The following is a 22,797-nucleotide window of genomic DNA, read 5'->3' as shown; positions in this document are numbered from 1 at the left end:
AGCACAGAGGTGGCTGATGCAGGTACCCAGGTTTGGAGGGAAGGGTGCAGCTCCTGGGGGTGTGTTTGTGGGGGGCTGTAAGGTTTGTGTGGGGTCCCTGGAGCAGTGGGAACACCCCACTGGGAGATGCACATCAGGAAATGGGTGCACAAAGGGCCTGAAGTGTGACCAGCTTTGGTGAAGGGTTCCATAGGAAAAAATATTTTTACTGGGATTTTGACAATTTGAAGCTCCTTCTCATATCCTTTGCCTAATGAACATTCCCCCTTTGCCAGAGTGTGGGAAATCCTGAGTTCACACTATGAAAACCCCTGAAAATTATAATTTTTTTTCTATTTTTCAATGGTGTGATCCCAGCGGGAGTCAGAGAAAGAGAATGTGTGTGACCTGCCTGTCTTTGACTTTGTGACAGGAACAATGCCATGAGGAAGCTGGTCAGAGGAGCATCACTGCTCTGTCCTTAATTTTCCTGCACAACTGAGGATGATTTAAGAACCAAGGCACAGCCAAGATCTTTCCTCCTCCTGTGCTCATCAAGCAATCAGTGCCTCATCACACCTCAGCTTCAAATACCTCGTTTGCATCTGGCTGACCTGGACTGCCCTCCCTGGATGGGAAGATGAAGAGGTGGAAGTGTGAAAGATTGGGATTTTATGGGTGAGTTGTGAAATAGTGTCTGGTGCAGGCTGGTTCTGTGGAAACATCGTGTGCTGTGCCATGGAGGATGAGAGTAAATGAATTAAACAGGAGATAAAAAGGCCAAGACACCTGGTTAGCTGCTGTTGAAGAAAATGTTGGGAAAAAAAATACATGTAAGAAATATGTCAGAGATGGTCATTAACTGCACTGCAGGGTCAGAGCTCCTTTAGTAATTGGTCATGTAGTGAATACTAGAAATTATTTTAAAAGTTCCTAAGTGACTGAGGGCTTTTAGTGAATGGTTGGGGGAAACAAAGGAATACTGTTTCTGGCAGAACTTTTATTATAATTTAAGCATTATCCTCTTTCTGAAATAACAGCTGCTTTGAATAAACTGAAATATCTTCTCCATTAGCTCTGGCAGGAACTGGATAAAGCTCTCATTCAGGTATACTTTAACATATGTCTGTAGAATAATAAATTTAATGAGAGTCATAAAACGTATTGTATGAGTAAGGATTGTGCTTAGGGCAAGAAGAAAGAGTAATTAGGAGTGGACAAAACATGTATTATAGTGGGGAAATTATAACTTATGGTGGTTTAGGGGGAATATTTAACTAAGCTGAGATAAAAGTCTACCTTTGTTGCAGGCTAAGCTTTATAACAGAATTCTACTAGAGCAAATTTGGGCTCCAGACAGACCTTTGGATACGAGTTTACCTCTGGTTTGAGAAAGCCCAGGGCTTGAGCAGCATTTTATGGCTTTGCTCTTGACCCTTGGGCTATAAATGCTCCTGTAAAATTAATGCCAAAGTTATAGCTTCTACAAATTTCTAAGAGTTCCAATGCAGAAAGGTCCACCTGGACTTTGGGGACAGTTTCTCAGAGCAGAACATTTCAAGGTGCCATTAAACTGCATTCAAACGCCCTTTTATTGGGGCATAAATTTCACAGCCTGGTCTATCAGCCTGACACGTTCTTTGTGAAGAGACAAACTTTACAAGCCACTTTAAAAATAATTTCACTGCCAGGTTTGCAGCTCTGAGAACATTATTAAACTGAAATGGCTTTTCACCCTGCAGTAGCCGCTATATAATAATGATTGTCTGTAGGCAGACTAATGAAACCAGCTGTTAACAACCTAATGAGAATTTTTACCAGCCCTCTGCTCCACAGCCACATCCCTTTTCTGTCCCTGATTTTCCTGCACCCAGTGCTTCCCAGAGAAGTTTAGTGTTGCTTGATAGTCAGGTAAAAACTGCTTTATTTTGTAGGAGTGGTGATGCTTCAACTGGGCTGCTGCCATGCTGGGGTCACATCACAAAGTCCAGTTTCTACAGGAGCTGGGGAGCATGGAGAGCTCTGATAGCACAGCATGGCAAAGCTGGAGTGGAGGATTCTGGTTTAGTGTGCCCCTGGTTTAGTGGCAGACAGCATTAGTGATTGATAAATCTTTAGTACAAAGATAAGGTGTTGCTGTTTTGGCTCTAATCTTAGGTTGCTTTCAACACAGTTTTCCCTGGCACTTAAGATACTTTTCTCTTGCTTTCAGTACTCTGTCATTCCAGATGACCTTTAAAGGTCCCTTCCAACCCAAACCATTCCATAATCCTTTGGATACATGATGAATAGCAACATATATTTTACCCTTATTATGGATGATATTACATCATGTCTGGCCTTTTGGGGCTCTTTCTTCTCCAGGTCCTGGTGACTACACTCACTCCTATATGCTTTTAATTTTTTCTGTTGCTTACCTGTTGCAGAATGAGGCCTTTGTCAGGGATAAGCCATTTGTCGGTGAGGGGAGACTCGGGCACTCAATATGAGTGATAAGCAAGTTCCGTTTATTGAAGAGAGCATCAGACACTTATACAGCAAGTAATAAGCCTATGAATATTCTGTAAGCCAAGTGATCTATTGGTTAAACTATACCATCAACTCTTCCTCATTCCTTTGGGCCTACATTCCCTATTTCCCACGTCTCTCTGTCCACTTGTTATCATACCCAGCTAGGCCCAAGGACACGCTATCTTGCAGTGGCAAAACTCAAACTAGCTGTGTTCGGTACTTTCCCAGCTCCTGGTCGGCTAACAAGTGAATGTCTACATGACCTCTGTCATGTAGCCATTTCTCCACAGGAGCCTGCCTTTATGCAGGTACAGGGAGAGTGAGTGTTGAACCAAATCAACTTCCAACACACTGGGCCAACCTCCAAAGAGTCCAGTTTGTTCTGCTGCTTCCTTCACGAACACTCATTGCCTGCCAGTTTGCATTTTTCCCATTTCTGCTCAAGAGTAAGGAATTTGGGATTTTAGATTGCTGTCAGTCTGGTAGCACCAATAACCTGCCTTGGGCTATTGAAAACAAAGAGTTGGCATCACTGAATCTCTGGTCTGTTTCCATCTGTAAGTTGGGAAATGTTTCCCTAAGCCTTGGTAGCAGTGATCCTGGTTCTACCGTGTGTTTTCAACAGGGAATTTCCTGTTTTATATTCCAAAGATTGATGAGGTTTCTCTATGTCTTTGTAGGGGATGGAAAACCAGAAGGCTGAAGGCCCATCTGTCAAGGAGCCGGTGAAGGAGAGGAACGATGGCCCAAAGAAGCCCCAGGCCACATTGTCTGCTAGCAAACGGTACTAAGCACTTTTGTCAGATGTGACAAAGCACATGACAAGCTTTACATGCCTCTTCCTCAGGAAAAGCTTTCTGGCAGAGATGACCAATGCCACAGATTGTTTCCTTTCCCTACAAATGCTCTAGGATAAAAAATGTCTACTTCTGCATTGTGCTGAACACAACTTCTCTGGAAGGGTTTCCACAAAAAAGGAGAGACAAACAGACACCTATTGGCGGCAGCTCAGACGATCCAGTGCAGTGGCAAGGGCAGTGTTGTGGAGGTACTGAGAGGGCCAAGTTTCTGCTGCCTGACTTGGGACAAGTAAATTCAAACAGGGCTTTTCTTTCATCTGAGTGGAGTCTTTTTCAGATGGGTGTTTTGATGAGAAATCTCAGTCTGGAAGCAAGATGCCTTTCCACAAAGATGCAGTTCTCATCCATGTGGTTTGGCCTGGCTGAATCGTGGTTTTCTTACCCTCAAACAGTATCAAGTTTGAGTAGTAAGTAGCAAGGCAATTCCTGAACAACTTCAGTCAACAGGTGTCTGAATGTGGACTTTTTGTCTTGATATTCCTGTCCTTCATGTAATTTGCTTGATGGACAGCATGTTTAGTTTATTTCCCCCTGTGCTGCAATCAGCATTTAAGACAGGAATTGCTCCTGGCTGTCTCTTCATGGCAGTTGCAGAGCTGCTTGTTCCTGTTCTCCTCTGATAGCAGAGGGGATTTATTTAGCTCTGTCCTGCTCAGCAGTGGCAGGAAAGTGACCACATGCCTCAGTAGCACAGGTGGCATCTTCCCGTGCTCATGGAAGAGACAGGTTGATCCAGGAGAACTGCTCCCAGTGGGGTTGTTAAGCTGTGGATCAAGTCTCTAGGGAAGCAAATGAAATGTAGCTCTGGGATGTCTGGATTCTGTTTTTATCTCTCTTACTGATTTTCTGAATCCTTCAAATATGGCCCTGTTTATCTGTTCAGATGCATCTGAGCTACTTTTCCAGATTGTCATGCCTGGTTGTAGAGACACTTCTCCAGAGTGATGAGTTCCCTTATTCTAAGACACACACGTCCCATATGAGGAGTCATTTCAACTTGGCAGTAGTGTCTCTCTTTCTCCACAAAGCAATGTGACCTGTGTGCCCTGGCAGCCATCTGAAGATAGATCAGATGCATCTCATCCTTGGTTTTCCTGAGTGAGCAGTGGGGAGAATGTCACTTGCAGATTGTCTCCTGTAATAACTGTCATGAGGTCCCCGTTGTTCTTCAAAGCCTGATTATATGATTTTCCTGCTTGAAATCATATAATTAGGAAAGCTGCTCAAGATATTTTGCTCACAATTAAGTGAAGGTATTGTCTGTGGCTGCAGCTCTCTCCATAGAGAGCAGCAGGCACAACTTTCCCAGGAATTGTCCTGGGGAAGGCTATGAGAAGATCAGAGAAAAGAATGAGAAACAATTCTTATCTTCACTTCCTGCACCTGTTGTTGTGAACACGTGGAATGTGTTATGGACATTTGTTTACCAAAGGGTAATTTCTTAATTGGCCACTGGTGATGGTGTTTGGATTCAACTGACCAATCTGGTCTGTCTGTATCAGACTGTCTGTAAAGGCGATGAGTTTCTGTATAGTATAGTATAGTATAGTATAGTATAGTATAGTATAGTATAATAAAGTGATTGATCAGCCTTCTGGAATCATGGAGTCAATGCTAATTATTTCCACTATGGGGATGCCATGCTATGACAATTATCACCACCAGGTCCTCATTTGGTTTTATTTTCCAGGGTGAAATCTCCCTCTGATGGACACCTCCTACCCCATGCAAAAGCCCAGGTGATGTCACCTCCAGCTGTGGAAGAAACAGAGCTGCTCCAGAAGCTTTACCATCTCCTGGAAGCCAAGGGGTTTCAGATAAGGATGGAAGGAGTGGAACTCCTCCTAGACCTGTGCAAAACCAGCCCCCAGCTCATCTCCACTAACATTGCCCAAGTATGTAGAATATCTTCGCTGCTCCTTTCCTTTAGCTCCTTTCCTAAGCCTGTAGCAGTAAAGTTAATTCAGTGTGTCTTGGCACTCTGTCCCGGCTGTTTGTGACACGCTGGTCCCTCTTACCCAGACAAATGTAATTCAGGTCCAGGCTTCAGGACAAGTTATTTCAGTCCAGCTGTATTTGTCTGGCAGGTGCCTATTGATGCTGTTCATCAGATGATGGCAGAATTTTCTGCTGGTGTAACTGCTGCTCTCTCCTACTCCCAGTTGGGTGAAGTGAAGGGAATCCAGTCCCTGAAAGCATGGCAATTGTTCTCGAGACCAAAAATGGGTTTGCATAGGGAAGAGAAGTATCAGGCTGGGTTGGTTTAAATCCAGTTGTTTTTTTGAAAGAATACTTCTATATACTCCATCTTGTCTTACACAGGCACAGCTCTGGCTACTCATTTCCATCCTTGTTCCTATTCCTCTTGGTAAAGACAGTGCTCCCCCTTCTTGGGGGTCTTTCTTTCTCTTTGGAAAAGGAGGAAAACAGCTAAGGACTCATCTCTACCTTCTCCTCCCAGTAGCTGCTTTTTCCCTTTTCCCAGGGAAAGGTGCCTGATAATGTGGGTATCAAGGGACTGAACCTGCTCTAATGAGAGCTGTACAACACATTACATTTCAGAAGTCCACCTGTTACTTAGAGAAATGGTCTGGACCTTGGAAGAGTTGATCAGAGCCCTGCTCTTCTCCAGACACTGCCTCTGAGATAAACAAAATAAAACTTAGGTCTCCTACAGCCATAGTTTTGGTAAAATCATAATTGCCCTCAGTACTTGAGGCAACTGTATAGAAACCCAGGCATTGTAAACATCTGCTTCCATTCAAAGCAAAGGTACTCTTTAGCATTAATCAATGGAATTGATTTAATGATTTATAGATGGAGAGAAACACCGTAGGAACTATTCTGTCCCCAGCCAAACCTCCTAAAAACAGAAGAAAATCTTTCAACCAGCATGAGGCTGCGCCACCATTCCAGTGAGTGGCCCACAGGAAAACAATGAAATTTTGCAAGCGAGTGCTGACCTGACAGAAAGGATCACTTTCATCTTTGACATTGCTGACTGCTACAGCCACTCTTCAAACAAGGACATTTGAATCCAGCTTTCACCTTGCTTGTTCTCTTCACAGATTTTTGATTATTTTGTCCTGAGAATATCTGACAGCCGCAAGAAAGTGAAGCAGAGGGCGCTGGACGTGCTGGCTGAAATCACAGGAGCCCTGAAAGTTGCCTTGAACCCGGTGATCATTGGCTTGGTGGAAGGAATAACAAAGAACCTGAACTCAAAGGATCCCAGGGTTCGTGGGGCAGCTGTGAAAGCACTGGAAGAATCCTTTGCTCATTTGGGTAAGGCTGAGCCCTGGCAGGGACTCTCCTCAGCTTCGTCTCTGTCTCTCCTGCACAAGAGAGCGCTGAGTGCCTTGACAGCTGCTCTTGTCTGTGGAACCCTCCAGCTGACACCCACCAGAGGCTGTGCAGGTGCAGTCCTTATGCACCATCCCCAACAGGCTGGAATGGGATCAGCATTTCCCAACAGTCCAAGGAGCCCTTGGCTCTGTGCTTCTTGTCTGAAGAGCAAGTCCTGGGCTACAGCTCTGCTACAGTTCAGAGGCAAAGGGGGTTTGGAGTTTGCTTGGGCCCTGTCTGACTTCCCAAATGAACAGATTTGCTGTTGGCATGAAGGGAAGCTGACCCATCAGAGCTTCTGCAGAGCAGCCACCTGCAAGGCTCTACATTAGAGGCATTAGCTGCCTATTATCCACTTTTTTTGTCTTCTATGTTCAAAGGGGAACTGATGATTCACCAAGTTCATTTCTTTAGAACAAACAAGTATAAACCCAGCTGTCAATGATGCCTTGTTCCACATGTTGTTTTGCATGGGGCAAGATGGCCACAGCAATTAACTACATAGGCAAGGGCTGCTCTAAATTCCTTTGCCACATAGATTTATGTCAGCTCTGAGAATGCTGCACTGGTGGAATATGCCTGAAAAAAGGAGTGTTGAAGAGGTAGGTCTTCAAGAGGAGTTTCCACTTTCTCCTCCCCAGCTGCTCTGTGAACTCAGGAACTGCCTGACTCGGTGCCTTTCTGTGACCCAAGTATGGGGCTCTTCCTTTGTGCTCTGGGATGCAAAACTTTTTCACTGCTTCCATGTGACTGAACTCTCAAGATCCCTGATGTGAAATGTTTTACACAGCTCCTGCTGCAGCAGACAAGTTTGGATTTACAAATGTGAAAGCAGAGCTTTTCTTTTGGAATTTAAAACCCTGCCAAGCAGGCTGGAAGGAAAGAAGAAAAGGATTCAAAATCTGCAGAAATGTACTTTATTTTATAAAATGGGGTTGGCCCTGCCCTTTCCCTCCCCACTGTCCTTTCTCCTATGACCTGAGAAAAGAGAGCAGAAACGTGTGTTTCCCTTGTAGATAAAGTGTCACTGCTGAAAGAGTTCAGCTACCAATGGAATCACCTGAGTGGCCAAGCCCTGCTGGATGTCACCGAGCGCATCACAGGTATGGCCTCCTGTCGGAGGAAGGAGACCCAGACACCAATTGGTTCATCCAAGTCCAATTTATTGATCGAATACGGCGGGTTAAATATAGTTCTTAATAAGCTTCATACATATTGCAAAAGTTGAGCTCAGGATTGGTTAGTTACATATCAGCAACTACACCTACTTCTACATTCTTGTGCTTATTCTTCTGTTACATTCTGCAGATATTCAGGACTAATCTCACCTCCCTTTCCTCATGTTGCAGCAAGGTCATCCGGCATTCTTGCCTGTCAGCAGTCACTGAATCAGAGAGTGCTGACCTCCCTTTCAAGCTTAACCAGCGGCATTAAGTCAGTATGGCCTTTCTCAGCTAACCAACTCTTAATAAAATCCTCCACATTTCCCCCGTTTTCTTCTTGAGCAAGGAGATTAGTTTGCCAGGTTTTTGCTATCATACGGCTAACCATGTTTTGAATACAAGTAAAAATACAAGGCAAAATAAGCAAAAACATTAAGATCACACGCAGTAAGCCGATAGCATATGTCACAATGTTCCTTAGCCATGGTCCAAGCCGTAAGCCTTTAAGCCATTCGTCAATTCCTAAACCTTCTTCTTCTTTGAGATTGTGGAGTCCCTTTTGTAGTTCTTTTATCTTAGTATGAATGGACACCGAATGATCAGACAAATTCATACAACACATTCCCTCAAATTCTTCACATCCATGCCCTTGTGCTAAGAGCAAAAAGTCTACAGCAGCTCTATTTTGTAAAACAGCATGGTTAACACTTTGCACATCTGCAGTCATCATGTCCAGAATTTGGGATGTCTGGTTCAGCTCATTTCTTGTCCAGCACCCTAATTGTTTTGCTAAATTCATAGCCTTATTGGCAGATCCTCCTGGTAAGATAGTTGAAACTACTACTTGTCTGAATGTACCCCAAAACTTTTGATCTCCAATCTGGCTGCAGTCCAAGTCATGTATACTACGCTTTTTCCTGTTTGATGTTTGACTGAGCAGCATTAGCAAGGATACATTAGGGTGAAACCAGGACAATTTTCCCAAATAACAGGGTCCACCCTGTGGCTTAGCTGGTACACCATTCCACGCCCTGTCTCCACAAATTAGAAATATTCCTGTAGGTAATTTCATTGGTGCCGTGATGTTTGTGCCGTTACATTGACTGTAATGCTGTGGAGAGAATTCACTCAAATTCAGGGATGAATCTAAGGTGGCCCATGTGTCTTTAGGTTGATTTAAATTCTGGGCATCTAAGGGTTCGAAACTAAACCATCCGCCAGCTGTGGTGTTAGGCATACTGGCATTTGCACTTCCAAAAAGATCTAATTCTTCAGGAGGAGAATGCAAGGAAGTGTTAAGTGATTGAATTAGTAAACATTGGCGATAGCCATCACTCTGACCTGCAGTATATCCTTGCTGTGCTGGCAATGTGATGTTTGACATGTTATGCATGCATAAGGTTCGATTACTTATTAAACTGCAAAATTCTCCAGGAGACCACACTGGAAGTCCTACCAAGCATGTTCGAAATGGATTAGTAACCCCTCCAAGACTAAGACAAAGTGATGATTGATTAATTTGATTAGCAAGTGTTACCCATAGATTTTCTCTTGGCTGACTGAAATGTGTTATTCCTACTGCTTTAATTGCTACAGCATTGAGCAGTATAATAAAAACAAACCTCATTTTTCTTTCTTCTTTGCCTGTTTTTCCTTCCTCCGCTGTCTTTTACCAGGTTTGTTAGGCCGATTAAAATGGACCTGAGTCAGTCTTTGAATACACTGATCTAACTCCAAATCAGCATCCTTGCTTACAGGTATAGCATGTGGCAGATTTAAAGGCAAATCAGCTTTACAGCGAGCTGCTATAATGTGTGAGGATGTAGTAATTTCAAGCTCTCTAAGTACTTGCTGTAATTTCCACCTTATATATGCTATAGCCACTTGTTCTGCACTCTCAAAAAGCTCTAATCCTGCCCTTCCTGGCAGGCCAGTGCTTTGTTCAAGAGCTCTAACCCAGACGAAATCTTGAATCCACTTCCCGAAACAAGGTCCACACCATAAATTTTCTATTGATCTTTGTGAGTACCAATAAACCTTATTACAACCTGCACAATGCAAAGCTATCCATGCATAGCACTTATCAACATCCCTTTTACAAACATAACAAGTAAGTGTTTGTAGGAAAGGATCAGTATTAAAATTTGTCTGTGTGATCCAATCCAACCAGTTCAATGGTGGTGATTGCAAAACCTCTTCACCTTTCTTACTATATACGCTACCAATTCAAGCTCCTTCTTTAATACAAAATGTATCTTATCTCGTAATCGCTGTTCTTGTTCTTCAACACCTATAGCATGCCACGAAGCAGGGTCCCATGGAGCTACAGCATCCCACAAGGCAGGGTCCCATAGACGTGAAATTGCCCTAATCATAGAAAACTAATTAGCAATCACTAATAGCCTTATTTAGATGAGGTCGTTCCCTATCTTACCTTTTTTTTTTTTTCTTATCTATTTTCAGTTTTGCTACTCCTAACTTTACTGGTCCTGTTACTTGCAAACTTAATTTTTGCAACTTTTCAATGCAGCAGTCTAGTGCTCTTTCATGACTCCCTCTGAAGGGTCCTACAATCGAACATTGCGTTAAAGGTACTAATTTTCTACACCTTACAGAGACTATACATGATTTACTCTGAACCGTAATTCTATTTACAACACATTGTACTTACCAACGATAATAAGCAAGAATTTTCTGTTCAGGAGACTCATAAAGATTTAAAGCTACATATGCATTTTGCCCCGTCTGTCTCCTTAATTCATCTTCCCAGTTTTTACCCCACATGTGCTCATGCTCACAAATGTGACACCACAAATCCCATAATAATGATTGTTCTATCCAAAAAGTTCTATCACAACCCCCACAACGTAGAGCTATCCAGGCAGCACAATGTGGATCATGACAGTCAAGGCAAGGTGCCTTTGCTGGATTTGTTAAACGAAAAGTTGATAATGAGTCAATAAAACCAATCAACTCCTGGGCCGTCCGATAGTGACGTGTCAGTGCTCTGTCCACCACTTTCGAGTGTCCCTTCAACTGTAACAGTAGCTGTTGTAGGACTAGAAGCAGTTTCTTCCCCAGTCGCTCCTTGTCCTCCTCCGTGAGACAGTCTACCAGAGGCTACATCAAAAACAGGTTTAGTCCACTTAGCAGGCACCCACAAAGGTCCTGTAGGTGAGGAAACACAAAGATATCCCTGACCCCAATATAATACTTTTGCAGGTTTTTCCCATAATCCTGTACTCGGGTTCTTATACTTAAGCCAGACCTCTGTTTCCTTAGTATTTTTCTGACCTGACCTCAGATGATGTTTAATTGCAGGAGGGGTATCGTCTTCCTCAAAAATACATAAATGTTTGATCACACACAGAACCTTAGCCAAACATGATTGTGGATCTCTCAAATCTTGATGCTTTTCAATATACTGCTTAAGGGTACCATTTGCTCTTTCCACTATTGCCTATCCAGTAGGAGAGTGTGGAATACCATTCACATGCTTAACAGACCACTGATTCAAAAATTTCTGGACCTCAGCATTTACATAAGCTGGACCATTATCTGTTTTAATACTCTTTGGAACTCCCATGACAGTGAAACAACTTAATGGATGCCTAATAACATGTATAGATTTCTCTCCTGCCTGAGCCGTAGCCCATATGTAGTGACTATATGTATCTATAGTGACATGCACACACTTAACTTTACCAAATCTAGCTATATGTGTAACATCCATTTGCCATTTCTCATTTATTTCTAAACCTCGAGGATTAACTCCAATGCCTAAACCTATTCCACCATTATGATAATTACATGTTGGACATGCTCTAACAATGGCCTTAGCTTCTGACAAACTCAGCTCAAAGTTCCTTGCTAATCCTTTTGCATTTTGATGATATCTACTATGTGCTTCTCTGGCCAATGTATGCTTATCAATAGGACAAGAGTTATCAATGGGTAGGGTAACCAATTTATCTGCATGTTCATTCCCTTCTCCTAAACCTTCAGACCATTTATGACTCCTAATATGAATCACAGAATACGCTGCATTTCTCTCCCGTAAAGCTTTCCTTAATTGTATCAATAACTCATACAATCGTTTATTATTCACTTCCTTAATTGCTCTATTCGTCTGACTACCCCTGCAACATACATAGAGTCTGTGACAACATTTAAAGGCTCCTGTAAGTTAGACATTGCCCATACTACTGCTAACAATTCCAAAGTTTGTAAGCTATCTGCAGAGTCTGCTGTAAGGAGTTGATGCTTCCATTGTCCTTTTTCTTGCCAGGTGACAGCAGCACACCTTGATTTCTTTCCTGCATCGGTAAAAGCAGTAATAGCTCCTGTATCCAATAATCCATAAAGGGTTATGCTTTGATGGCCATGGGTAATTTCCACTTTTTGTTTTGGTCTATTTTGTAAATCCACAGTTAAAAGTGTAACACCAGTAGACCCAAAACCTTTTTCATTCCGTGTTTGCCCAGTAAATGAAGGTAGCTAACACTCTTTGTGTAACTGCTGATGCTGAGCAAATATCAACCGAACTATTCCTCTTAAATCATTTGGGCATAAAACCTGAGTATTAAAAAGACAATCTAATATTTGCCTAACAGGTTCACTTTTTACTGCAAACTGACTAACTGTAGAACGTAACTGAGCTAACAACTTCCAATCTAAGGGACTATATGCCGCTATATTATGCGTAAGGTTCCCCTATGCATCATATTGTGGTGTATATGTAACCGGACATGCAAGACTAGAGGCTACTTCCATCGCCTCGCCATCCCCCATTTGCATTACTTCTTTTGCCACAGCAGCCCAAGCTTCCCTCCTCTGTTGAGCCATCTCCCCCCATAGATCACGGTGTGCCCCTGGGATGGGATCTGACTCTTTAAGGGTGCTATGCTGCTGGCACTTCGGTACAGACACCGAGTTCTCGCACGGGGAAGGCGGTGGAGCAGGAGCCGACTTGCGCGGGGGAAGCGGCCCCCCCCCGCTGGAGCTGACAGTGAAACTGGAGTCGACTCGCGCGAGGGAAGTGACCCCCCCGCTAGAGCCGGCCCGCTCGGGGGAAGCGGCAGAGGCAAAGCTGGCGGCGGAGGCGAAGCTAGCTTGCTCCCACCCCCACCATCCAACCTGCCTGAAGCTGGTGGCGGAGGCAAAGCTGGCTTGCTCTTACCTCCACTATCCAACTCGCCTGAAGCTGGCGGCGGAGGCAAAGCTGGCTTGCTCTTACCTCCACTATCCAACTCGCCCTCCCCCTCTGACAGGAAGGGTGCAGATGGTTCCACTGTATCTAAAGGAAAATTTTCCACACCATTTTGCTGGGGACCCTTAGGCATAAATATCTGAGTTACAGAAGGTGCCAGGGGATCATCCTCACGACCATACCCTATATTCTTCTTATAAGCTTCTGTTGCCCTTTCTGCTGCCTTTCTCTCAGAAACCTGCTGAAGCAACGTGTTAAATACCACCCGCCATAACTTGCCAAATTTCTTTGCTGACTTATCATCATCTAACACTGTATCCCACAGGATATCCCCAAACTTTTTCCACTCTACTATCTCATGAACTGTATGTGGGTTAGCAAAAATCCCTTTAGAATGACCATAAGCTAATAACCCTGGTAATTCCTTTTTTAAATCTATCCCTTTTACTCCTTGCCTTTCTAAATATGAGGAGAAGGGACCGTATGTCGCTTGCCTATCCATACCTATATATCAGCGCACGCTGTTGCAGCCCTTCCAGGCTCCTGCGACACGTAGAGACTTGAGATACCTTTTGTAATCCTCAAGGGTGCTTTTAAAATCTGGCACCGTCCCGGCTGCAAGGACTCTCACCCAACTTCCTCGACCATGGTGAGTTTCTTTGTAATCCAAGAAAGCAAGCGTTCAGGGGGTTGCCCGCATTCTCCACCATTTGTCAGAGGAAGGAGACCCAGACACCAATTGGTTCATACAAGTCCAATTTATTGATCAAATACGGCGGGTTAAATATAGTTCTTAATAAGCTTCATACATATTGCAAAAGTTGAGCTCAGGATTGGTTAGTTACATCTCAGCAACTACACCTACTTCTACATTCTTGTGCTTATTCTTCTGTTACATTCTGCAGATATTCAGGACTAATCTCACCTCCCTTTCCTCATGTTGCAGCAAGGTCATCCGGCATTCTTGCCTGTCAGCAGTCACTGAATCAGAGACTGCTGACCTCCCTTTCAAGCTTAACAAGGGGCATTATGTCAGGATGGCCTTTCTCAGCTAACCAACTCTTAATACAATCCTCCACAGGGCCCCGAGCTGAGGTTTGGGCCCAGGAGCTGAGAATGCGGGGCAGGGCCAGGGCAGGGTTGGGGCACGGGGACAGGAATGGGGTCAGGGGCTGGGATTTGGGGGAAGGGTCTGGGGAACGGGGACAGGGGGGACACAGCGATAAGGGTGGGGTCAAAACGATCAGGAGCACCATTACCCCAACCAGGAGCAGCAGCTTTGGCAAAGAAATAGGATCCAGAATCCTCGTCCTTGAGGTTGTTCATGATCAGCGTCACCGAGCTCTGCCCGTTGTCCCTGGAGATCCTGAACCAGCCCTTGACTGAATCCGCGTAGCCGGTGCCTCCACCAGTGTTGATCCCCGCGAGCCACTCCAGCCCCTGCCCTGGTCTCTGGCTTAGCCAATCCATACCAAAATACCCAAAACTGAACCCGGACCCTCGGCAGAGGAGGCGCAGGGACCCCCCGGGGGGCTGGAGGTCCCCCCCGGACTCCAGTAAGGTCACGGCCGCCCGGAGCCCTGCGGGACAAAGGGGAGATGGGGATGAGAAACCTGATTGGTCGAGGGACTTAAAGCTGGTGTGGCCAGCTGGAAAAAGGGGCAGGACCCGCCTGGGGGGAGGGTGATGAACTCCAAGGGTCTCAATTTGCGGCCCAGAGTCAGGATTTGGGTCAAGGGTTGAGCTTTGGCCCCATCCCCATCTCCCCTCTGTCCCGCAGGGCTCCGGGCGGCCGTGACCCTGCTGGAGTGTGGGGGGGACCTCCAGCCCCCCAGGGGGTCCCTGCGGCTCCTCTGCCGAGGGGCCGGGTTCAGTTTTGGGAGTTAGGGAATGTACTGGATCCGCCAGAGACCCGGGCAGGGTTTGGAATACGTCGCAGGGATCCACTACAATGGCCACACCATCTACGCCCCATCGGTGCAGGGCCGGTTCAGGATCTTCAGGGACAACGGGCAGAGCTCGGTGACACTGACCATGAACAACCTCAAGGACGAGGATTCCGCCATTTATTTCTGCGCCAAGTGTGCTGCTAATAATTACCCTGAACATGCTGCTCGTAGTGACGATGTCCAAGGTTTTCCCACCCCCATCCCCGTGTCCCCCCCCGTCCCCGTTGCCCAGACCCTTCCCCCAAATCCCCAGCCCACACCCAGCCTTTCATCATTGATCCCAAACTTGCTCTGCCTCAGACCCAATTCTCCCCCGCTGACCCCAAACCACAACTCCTGACCCCAAATCTCCTCTTTCTGCCCCAAACTTTGCTCTGAAGGTTGGGGTTTGAGGCCTGGGATCCTGATTTGGGTCAGAATTGGGGATTTGCGTCAGTGGTGGCTGCTCGGGGCCAGCAGCGCAGATTTGGGCACAGTTGGGCGAGTTCAGCCCAGGGATCCTGGCAGAGGGGCCGGGGCCAGCCCAGGAGCCAAAATGGCCCTGAGTGGGCCACGAGCTGAGATGTGGAGCCAGGAGCTGAGAATGTGGGGCAGGGCCAGAGCAGGGGGTGGGCACGGGGAAAGGATTGGGGTCAGGGGCTGGGGACTCGGGGAAGGGTCACTGTGGAGACAGTTGGTGACCATCACGGTGGTGGGAACACTGACGGTGCCGCTCCCAATAGCAGCAGCACTCTGAGAACCATAAGTACTACTGGCACGTTTTGTGCAGAAATAAACGGCGGAATCCTCGTCCTTGAGGTTGTTCATGGTCAGCACCACCGAGCTCTGCCCTTTGTCCCTGGAGATCGTGAACCGGCCCTTGACCGACGGCGCGTAGCCGGTGCCGCCACCACTGCTGCTCATGCTGGCGATGTATTTCAGTGTCTGCCCGGGTCTCTGACGGATCCAGATAATTCCAAAATTCCTGAAATCAAACCCAGTGGTGCTGCACAGCAACATCAGGGACCCCCCGGGGGGCTGGAGGTCCCCCCCTCACTCCAGCAGGGTCACGGCCGCCCGGAGACCTGCGGGACAAAGGGGAGTTGGGGAGGAGGCCCGGGATCCAGGTGTGGGTCCAGCTGGGGGTGACCAGATCCAAAAAGGGACCTCGAGCCCCCTGGGAGGGCCAGCAGGATGGGGAGGAGGAGAAAGTGCCACAATTTGGGGCCAACACCAGGATCTGCATGCAGGAATACACATTTGGATGGATTTTTTCCCTCATCCCCATCTCCCCTTTGTCCCGCAGGGCTCCGGGTGGCTGTGACCCTGCTGGAGTGCGGGGGGGACCTCCAGCCCCCCGGGGGGTCTCTGCGCCTCCTCTGGCGAGGGTCCGGGTTCGATTTCAGGAGCAATGGAATGTTCTGGATGTGCCAGAGACCCAAGCAGGCGCTGGAGTGGCTCGTGGGGATCAGCAGGGACGGTTCCAGCGCCAGCTACGGGACGTCATTCAAGGAGCGCGTGAGGATCTCCAGGGACAATGGGCAGAGCTCGGTGACGCTGACCATGAACAACCTCAAGGACGAGGATTCCGGATCCTATTTCTGTGCCAAATCTGCTGATAATTATTCGGGGAATAATGCTTATAATGTTGACCCCATCTCCATGGCTCTGCCCCCTCCCGTCCCCGTTTCCCAGCCCCTTCCCCAATCCCCAGCCCCTGACCCCATTGCTGTCCCCGTGTCCCAGCTCTGAGCAGGCTCTGCCCCAATCTCAGCTCTTGGCCTCAAACCTCAGCTCTGGGCTCCAACGTTCAACCAAGGTCTGCAAACCTGGGTGCAGATGGTTGAGATTTGGGAAAAACGGGCCAGATTTGGGTCCGTGGCTGTAACTCAGATCCACCACTGAAATTCTGGGCCAGAACGGGTCCAATCTGGGGGCAATGGTTGGGATTGGAGGTCTGAGGCTGAGCTCACGGTGAAACCAGCTCTGATTTGGGGCCAGGAGCTGAGATTTGGGGCCAGAGCAGGGCAGGGTTGGGACAAAGGGTCAGGAGTGGGGTCAGGAGTGGGAGTGTGGGGGAAGAGTCTGGGGAATGGGGCCAGGAGGGACACGGGGATGGGGCCGAAATGTCAAACATCAGCAGCATAAGGAGCAACACCAGCACCAGTGCGTTTGGCACAGCAATAGGATCCGGAATCCTCGTCCTTGAGGTTGTTCATGGTCAGCGTCACCGAGCTCTGCCCGTTGTCCCTGGAGATTGTGAACCGGCCCTTGACCGACGGCGCGTAATAGGTGCTGCCACCATCGTTGCTGATCCCCGCGAGACATTCCAGCCCCTGCCTGGGTCTCTGGCGGATCCACAGCATGGAGAAACTGCTGAAACTGAACCCGGACCCTCGACAGAGGAGGCGTAGGGACCCCCCGGGGGGCTGGAGGTCCCCCCTGCACTCCAGCAGGGTCACGGCCGCTCCCCCATCCCCAAACCTTCGCTGGTTTTGCCCCAAATTCCCTTTGTCTGGCCCCAAACCTCCAACAGCGATTTCCAGAATTGTAAAGTGCCTTCAACCCTGCAATGAGCCCCAATCCACCCATTAAATATTTCGACAGCTCTGTCTGACTTTTGCATCGCCCCATCCCCATCTCCCCTCCGTCCCAGTGTGGAACGGGGATCGCTCCAGGGCCCTTTGCACACAAAGCTTTTTGTGCAGCCGGCGCTCTGCTGCAGCGCCCCGAGGCTGAGCTGCCCTCTGCCAAACACAGATGTTCACAATGACCAAAACCAGGAACTTTCTGTTTCCTTTCCTGCCCCGGCCGGGCCCCGGCAGCTGCTGGGGAGGAAGTGGGGGGAGGCTGCGGAGCCCCAAAATCGCGGCATGTTCTCCTCCCTCCCTCCCTCCGTCGCTCCCACCTGGGGTTTTACTTCTCCCTCAGCGGCCTCGGTGTCTGGGGCTGCTCCTTGGGGCTGGGCTGGAATCCTCTCTGGGAGCTCTGGACATGGTGATGATGCTCGTGGTGGACCCAAACCCCCATCCCTGGCTCCCCAAATGTCCCAAAATCCCAAAATCCTGCCCCAAATCACAACCCTTGACCCCATTCTTGATCTTCTCCCCAAGTGTCCACCATCATTGCCCCAACTCTCGACTTTCCCCCAATTTTGCCCATTTCACCCAAATCTGCCCCAGCTCCCCGGGCCCTGATTGGAGGAGGCCTGAACAGGAGGTCAGGGGTGAAGTTTTGGGGCCAATGGTTGAGATTTGGGGCAGGAGCAGGGGAGGGTTTTGGGTCAGTGCGGACCATTGGGGCAAATGGGGGAGATTTGGGACAAAGGGTAAAGGGCTGAGGTTCAGGGAATGGTCTGAGTTTGGGGACAGAAGGGACTAAAAAATGAAGACTCAGAAAAAAACCATCATGACCAATATCATCACAATGAATGTCTTTACCAGCAGCAGGACCACAACAACCAGCCCAACTTTTGGCACAGAAATAGGATCCGGAATTCTCGTCCGTGAGGTTGTTCATTGTCAGCGTCACCGAGCTCTGCCCGTTGTCCCTGGAGATCGGGAACTGGCCCTTGACCGATGGCGCGTAGTAGATGTAGGAACCATCACTGTAGATGCCTGCGAGCCACTCCAGCCCCTGTCCGGGTCTCTGGCGGACCCAGCTCATGGGGTAACTCCTGAAATCGAACCCGGCCCCTCAGCAGAGGAGGCGCAGGGAACCCCCGGGGGGCTGGAGGTCCCCCCCACATTCCAGTCGGGTCACGGCTGCCCGGAGCCCTGCAGGACAAAGAGGAGATGGGGAGGAGGAGCTGGATTGGTTATGGACCCAAAGTGGGCACCGCCATGCCAGAAAAAGGGTGTGAGATCCACCTGGGAGGGCTAGCAGGAGCTGCAGGAGGAGGATGGGGAGGTCCCAGGGTCCCAATTTGGGGCCAACATCAGGGTCTGAAAGCAAGAATCAACATTTGGGTGGATTTGTTCCCTCATCCCCATCTCCCCTTTGTCCCGCAGGGCTCCGAGTGGCCGTGACCCTGCTGGAGTGCGGGGGGGACCTCACGCCTCCCGGGGGGTCCCTGCGCCTCCTCTGCCGAGGGTCCGGGTTCAGTTTCGGCAGTTTTGCCATGTAGTGGGTGTGCCAGAGACCCGGGCAGGGGCTGGAATTCGTCGCAAGGATCTAAAACACTGGTGCTTACACCAACTACGCGCCGTCGGTCAAGGGCCGGTTCAGGATCTCCAGGGACAACGGGCAGAGCTCGGTGACACTGACCATGAACAACCTCAAGGACGAGGATTCCGGATCCTATTTCAGTGCCAGATGTTACACCAGTGCTTGTGGTCATGGTTCTTATGCTTATGGTGTTGATGGTGGTTGTTGTCCCAAGCCCTCTCCTCACTGTTCCCAAGAATCACAAAATTCTCTGATCCTTCCTCCAAATCCCCACCCCAGTTTCCCAAATCTCAGATATTTTCCCCCAAACTCCACCATCACTTCCCCAATTCCCAGTTTTGCCCCAATTTTCCCCATTTCTCCCCAGTCTGGCCCTTCCCCTCCGTCCCAGTGTGGAACGGGGATCGCTCCAGGGCCCTTTGCACACAAAGCTTTGTGTGCAGCCGGCGCTCTTCCGCAGCGCCCCGAGGCTGAGCTGCCCTCTGCCAAACACAGATGTTCACAATGACCAAAACCAGGAACTTTCTGTTTCCTTCCCTGCCCCGGCCGGGCCCCGGCAGCTGCCGGGGAGGAAGTGGGGGGAGGCTGCGGAGCCCCAAAATCGCGGCATCTTCTCCTCCCTCCCTCCCTCACTCCCACCTGGGGCTTCACTTCTCCCTCAGTGGCCTCGGTGTCTGGGGCTGCTCCTTGGTGCTGGGCTGGAATCCTCTCTGCGAGCTCTGGAGAATAAACCCACATTTTTACCAAAAAACACCTGAAATTTTGGGGAGATGAAACTGTTTAAATTGATCTCGAGCCAAGGGCTCCATGCTGAGAGAAGCAGATGGGTGCAAGGGTGGAGTCACCTGGAACGTTCCATCGGTCAAGGGCCGAGTCAGCACGGCCAGGGACAGTGGGCTGAGCTCGGTGACGCTGGCCATGTGTGACCACAGGGGAAAGGTCTGGGGACAGCTGAGGACACAGCGATGGGGACAGGGCCAAAAGCACTGGCAATAACAGCATTGCCACCAGAAATACGCTTGGCACCAGAAATAGGATCTGGAATTGTCGTCATTGAGGTTGTTCATGGTCAGCGTCACTGAGCTCTGCCTGTTGTCCCAGGGGATCCTGAACCGACCCTGCACCGATGGACTGTAGATGGTGTAGCCTCCATTGTAGGTGATGTGGGCGACCAACTGCAGCCCCTGCCCGGGTCTCTGGCGGATCCAGAACATGTCGTGATTAGCCAGAGTGAGCCCAGAGCCGATGCAGAGCAACGTCAGGGACCCCCAAGGGGGTTGGAGGTCTCCCCCGCACTCCAGCAGGGTCACGGCCGCCCGGAGCCCTGCGGGACAAAGGGGAGATGGGGATGGGAAACCTGATTGGCCGTGGGGTCAAAGTAGGTGTGGCTTTCTGTAAAAAGGGGCGGGACACCACCAGGGAAGACAGTGATGAAATCCAAGGGTCCCAATTTGGGGCCAAGAGTCAGGATTTGGGTCAAGGGTTGAGCTTTGGCCTCACCCCCATCTCCCCTTTGTCCCGCAGGGCTCCGGGTGGCCGTGACCCTGCTGGAGTGCGGTGGGGACCTCCAACCCCCTGGGGGGTCCCTGACGTTGCTGTGCCGAGGGTCCGGGTTCAGTTTTGGGAGTTTTGGAATGTTCTGGATCCATCAGAGACCCGGGCAGGCGCTACAATTCGTGGCATACATCAACAGTGGTGGCACCACCTTCTACTCGCAGTCGGTCAAGGGCCGGTTCAGGATCTCCAGGGACAACGGGCAGAGCTCGGTGGCGCTGACCATGAACAACCTCAAGGACGAGGATTCCGGTTCCTATTTCTGCGGGAAAGCTGCCTATGATACTTGGGGTGCTGCTGCTGATGGTTCTGACCCCATCCCCATGGCTGTGTCCCATCCTGTCCAGGTTCCCCAGACCCTTCTCCCAAACTCTGCCCCTGACCCCATTTCTGACCCCATCTCCCAACCCTGCTCTGGCTCTGCCCCAAATTCTCCACTCTTGGCCGCAAAATTGACCGAAATCTTAACCCATGACCAGAAGTATCCACTTTCAGAATCAAGTTTTGGGGCACAAAGTGGAGATTTGGTGTGAGGAGTTGTGGTTTGGGGTCGGCGGGTGAGAATTGGGGCCGAGGCAGAGCAACGTTGGGATCAGTGGTCAAGGGCTGGGTGTGGGCTGGGGGTTTGGGTGAAGGGTCTGGGCAACGGGGACAGGGACACGGAGATGGGCACATCACGAGCACCGTCAATATAATCAGCAGGAGCAGCACCACCACCACAAGGAGCTTTGACACAGAAATAGGTTGCGGAATCCTCATCCCTGAGGTTGTTCATGGTCAGCATCACCGAGCTCTGCCCGTTGTCCCTGGAGATCGTGACCCGGCTATTGACCAATGGCGCGTACTCGGTGTAACCTCCAGTGTCACTGATCCTTGCGACGTACTCCAGCCCTTGTCCAGGCCTCGGTCGATACCAGTCCATCCCAAAACTGCCAAAATAAAACCCGGTCCCTTGGCAGAGGAGGCGCAGGGACCCCCTGGGAGGCTGGAGGTGCCCCCCGCACTCCAGCAGGGTCACGGCCGCCCGGAGCCCATCCCCAAATCCTCACCAATTTCACTCATAACTGCACTGGTTTGGTCCCAAATCTCCACCAGATTTTTTGGGTATCATGAAGTTACTCAAAAGCTGGAATTAAACTCAATATTCTCATTAATTAATTGGACACTTTCTCCTCAGGGTTCCACATTGATTTCCAATGCAATACCACGTTAACAACACCCAAAACCCCCCGGGACCTCAGCCCCAGCACATCCCGGCCTTGGCCTTGAGGTCCCTCCCGCTCCTGGCCCTGCTGCCCCTGCTGCCCCTCCCAGGTGGGTCCCGCCCCTTTTTTCTGGAACACACGCACCTTTTCCGCTTCTGGAGCAATCACATTTCTCATTTTTAATCATCTCCGCTTTGTCCTGCAGGGCTCCGGGCGGCCGTGACCCTGCTGGAGTGTGGGGGGGACCTCCAGCCCCCCGGGGGTTCCCTGCGCCTCCTCGCCGAGGGTCCGAGTTCAGTTTGGGGAATTTTGACATGTCATGGATCCGCCAGAGACCCGGGCAGGAGCTGGAATTCGTCGCGTGGATCAGGAGCGATGGTTCCAGCACCATCTACCCGCCGTCGGTCAAGGGCCGGTTCACGATCTCCAGGGACAACGGGCAGAGCTCGGTGACGCTGACCATGAGCAACCTCAAGGGCGAGGATTCCGGATCCTATTTCTGTGCCAAAGTTTCTGGTGCTGCTTGGGCTGCTGGTGCTGTTTTTATTGACCTTGCCTGTGGTGGCAGCGCCCTTGCCGGAGCCCGTCTTGTCCCCAAATCTCAGAGCCTTTACCCAAATCTGAGCCCTTGACGCCATTCTTGACCCCTTTTCCCAGATCTCCCCCATTTCCACTAATAGTGACCCAAGACCCCAAACCCACAAACTGGTTCTGCCCCAAGCCCTCCTGCTTTGGCCCCAAAACTCGCCCGATTCTGCCCCAAATCCCCATCCTGGGCTCTCAGCCGCAGCCGCTGACCCAAACCTCACCCACTGTCCCCAAATCTTGACCCTTGGGGCACTTTTGGGGCACGAGGGGGAGATTTGGGGCCGAGTG

At 49.4% G+C, this 22,797-nt stretch overlaps 1 protein-coding gene and 1 pseudogene across 1 annotated transcript in view; one reads left to right on the top strand and one right to left on the bottom strand.

The window, feature by feature from the left end:
• LOC128946192 (serine/threonine-protein kinase pim-1-like) overlaps nucleotides 1-15,919 on the bottom strand; it is a 40,497-nt gene extending 24,578 nt beyond the window's left edge. Inside the window, exon 1 of the mRNA XM_054290080.1 lies at nucleotides 15,885-15,919. Within this exon, the coding sequence (XP_054146055.1) occupies nucleotides 15,885-15,919 (35 nt within the window). The remainder of the gene's footprint in view (nucleotides 1-15,884) is intronic.
• Nucleotides 15,920-16,420: 501 nt separating this feature from the next.
• LOC128946191 (Ig heavy chain V region 914-like) lies at nucleotides 16,421-22,421 on the top strand (annotated as a pseudogene).
• The last annotated feature ends 376 nt before the right edge of the window (nucleotides 22,422-22,797 follow it).

Source organism: Melozone crissalis, unplaced genomic scaffold, assembly GCF_028551555.1.
Source record: "Melozone crissalis strain CALT ecotype California unplaced genomic scaffold, PUWL_Pcris_2 ptg000077l_1, whole genome shotgun sequence".
Lineage (NCBI taxonomy): Eukaryota > Metazoa > Chordata > Aves > Passeriformes > Passerellidae > Melozone > Melozone crissalis.
The sequence above is the reverse complement of the archived record's forward strand: the minus strand, read 5'-3'. Positions and strand labels throughout refer to the sequence as shown.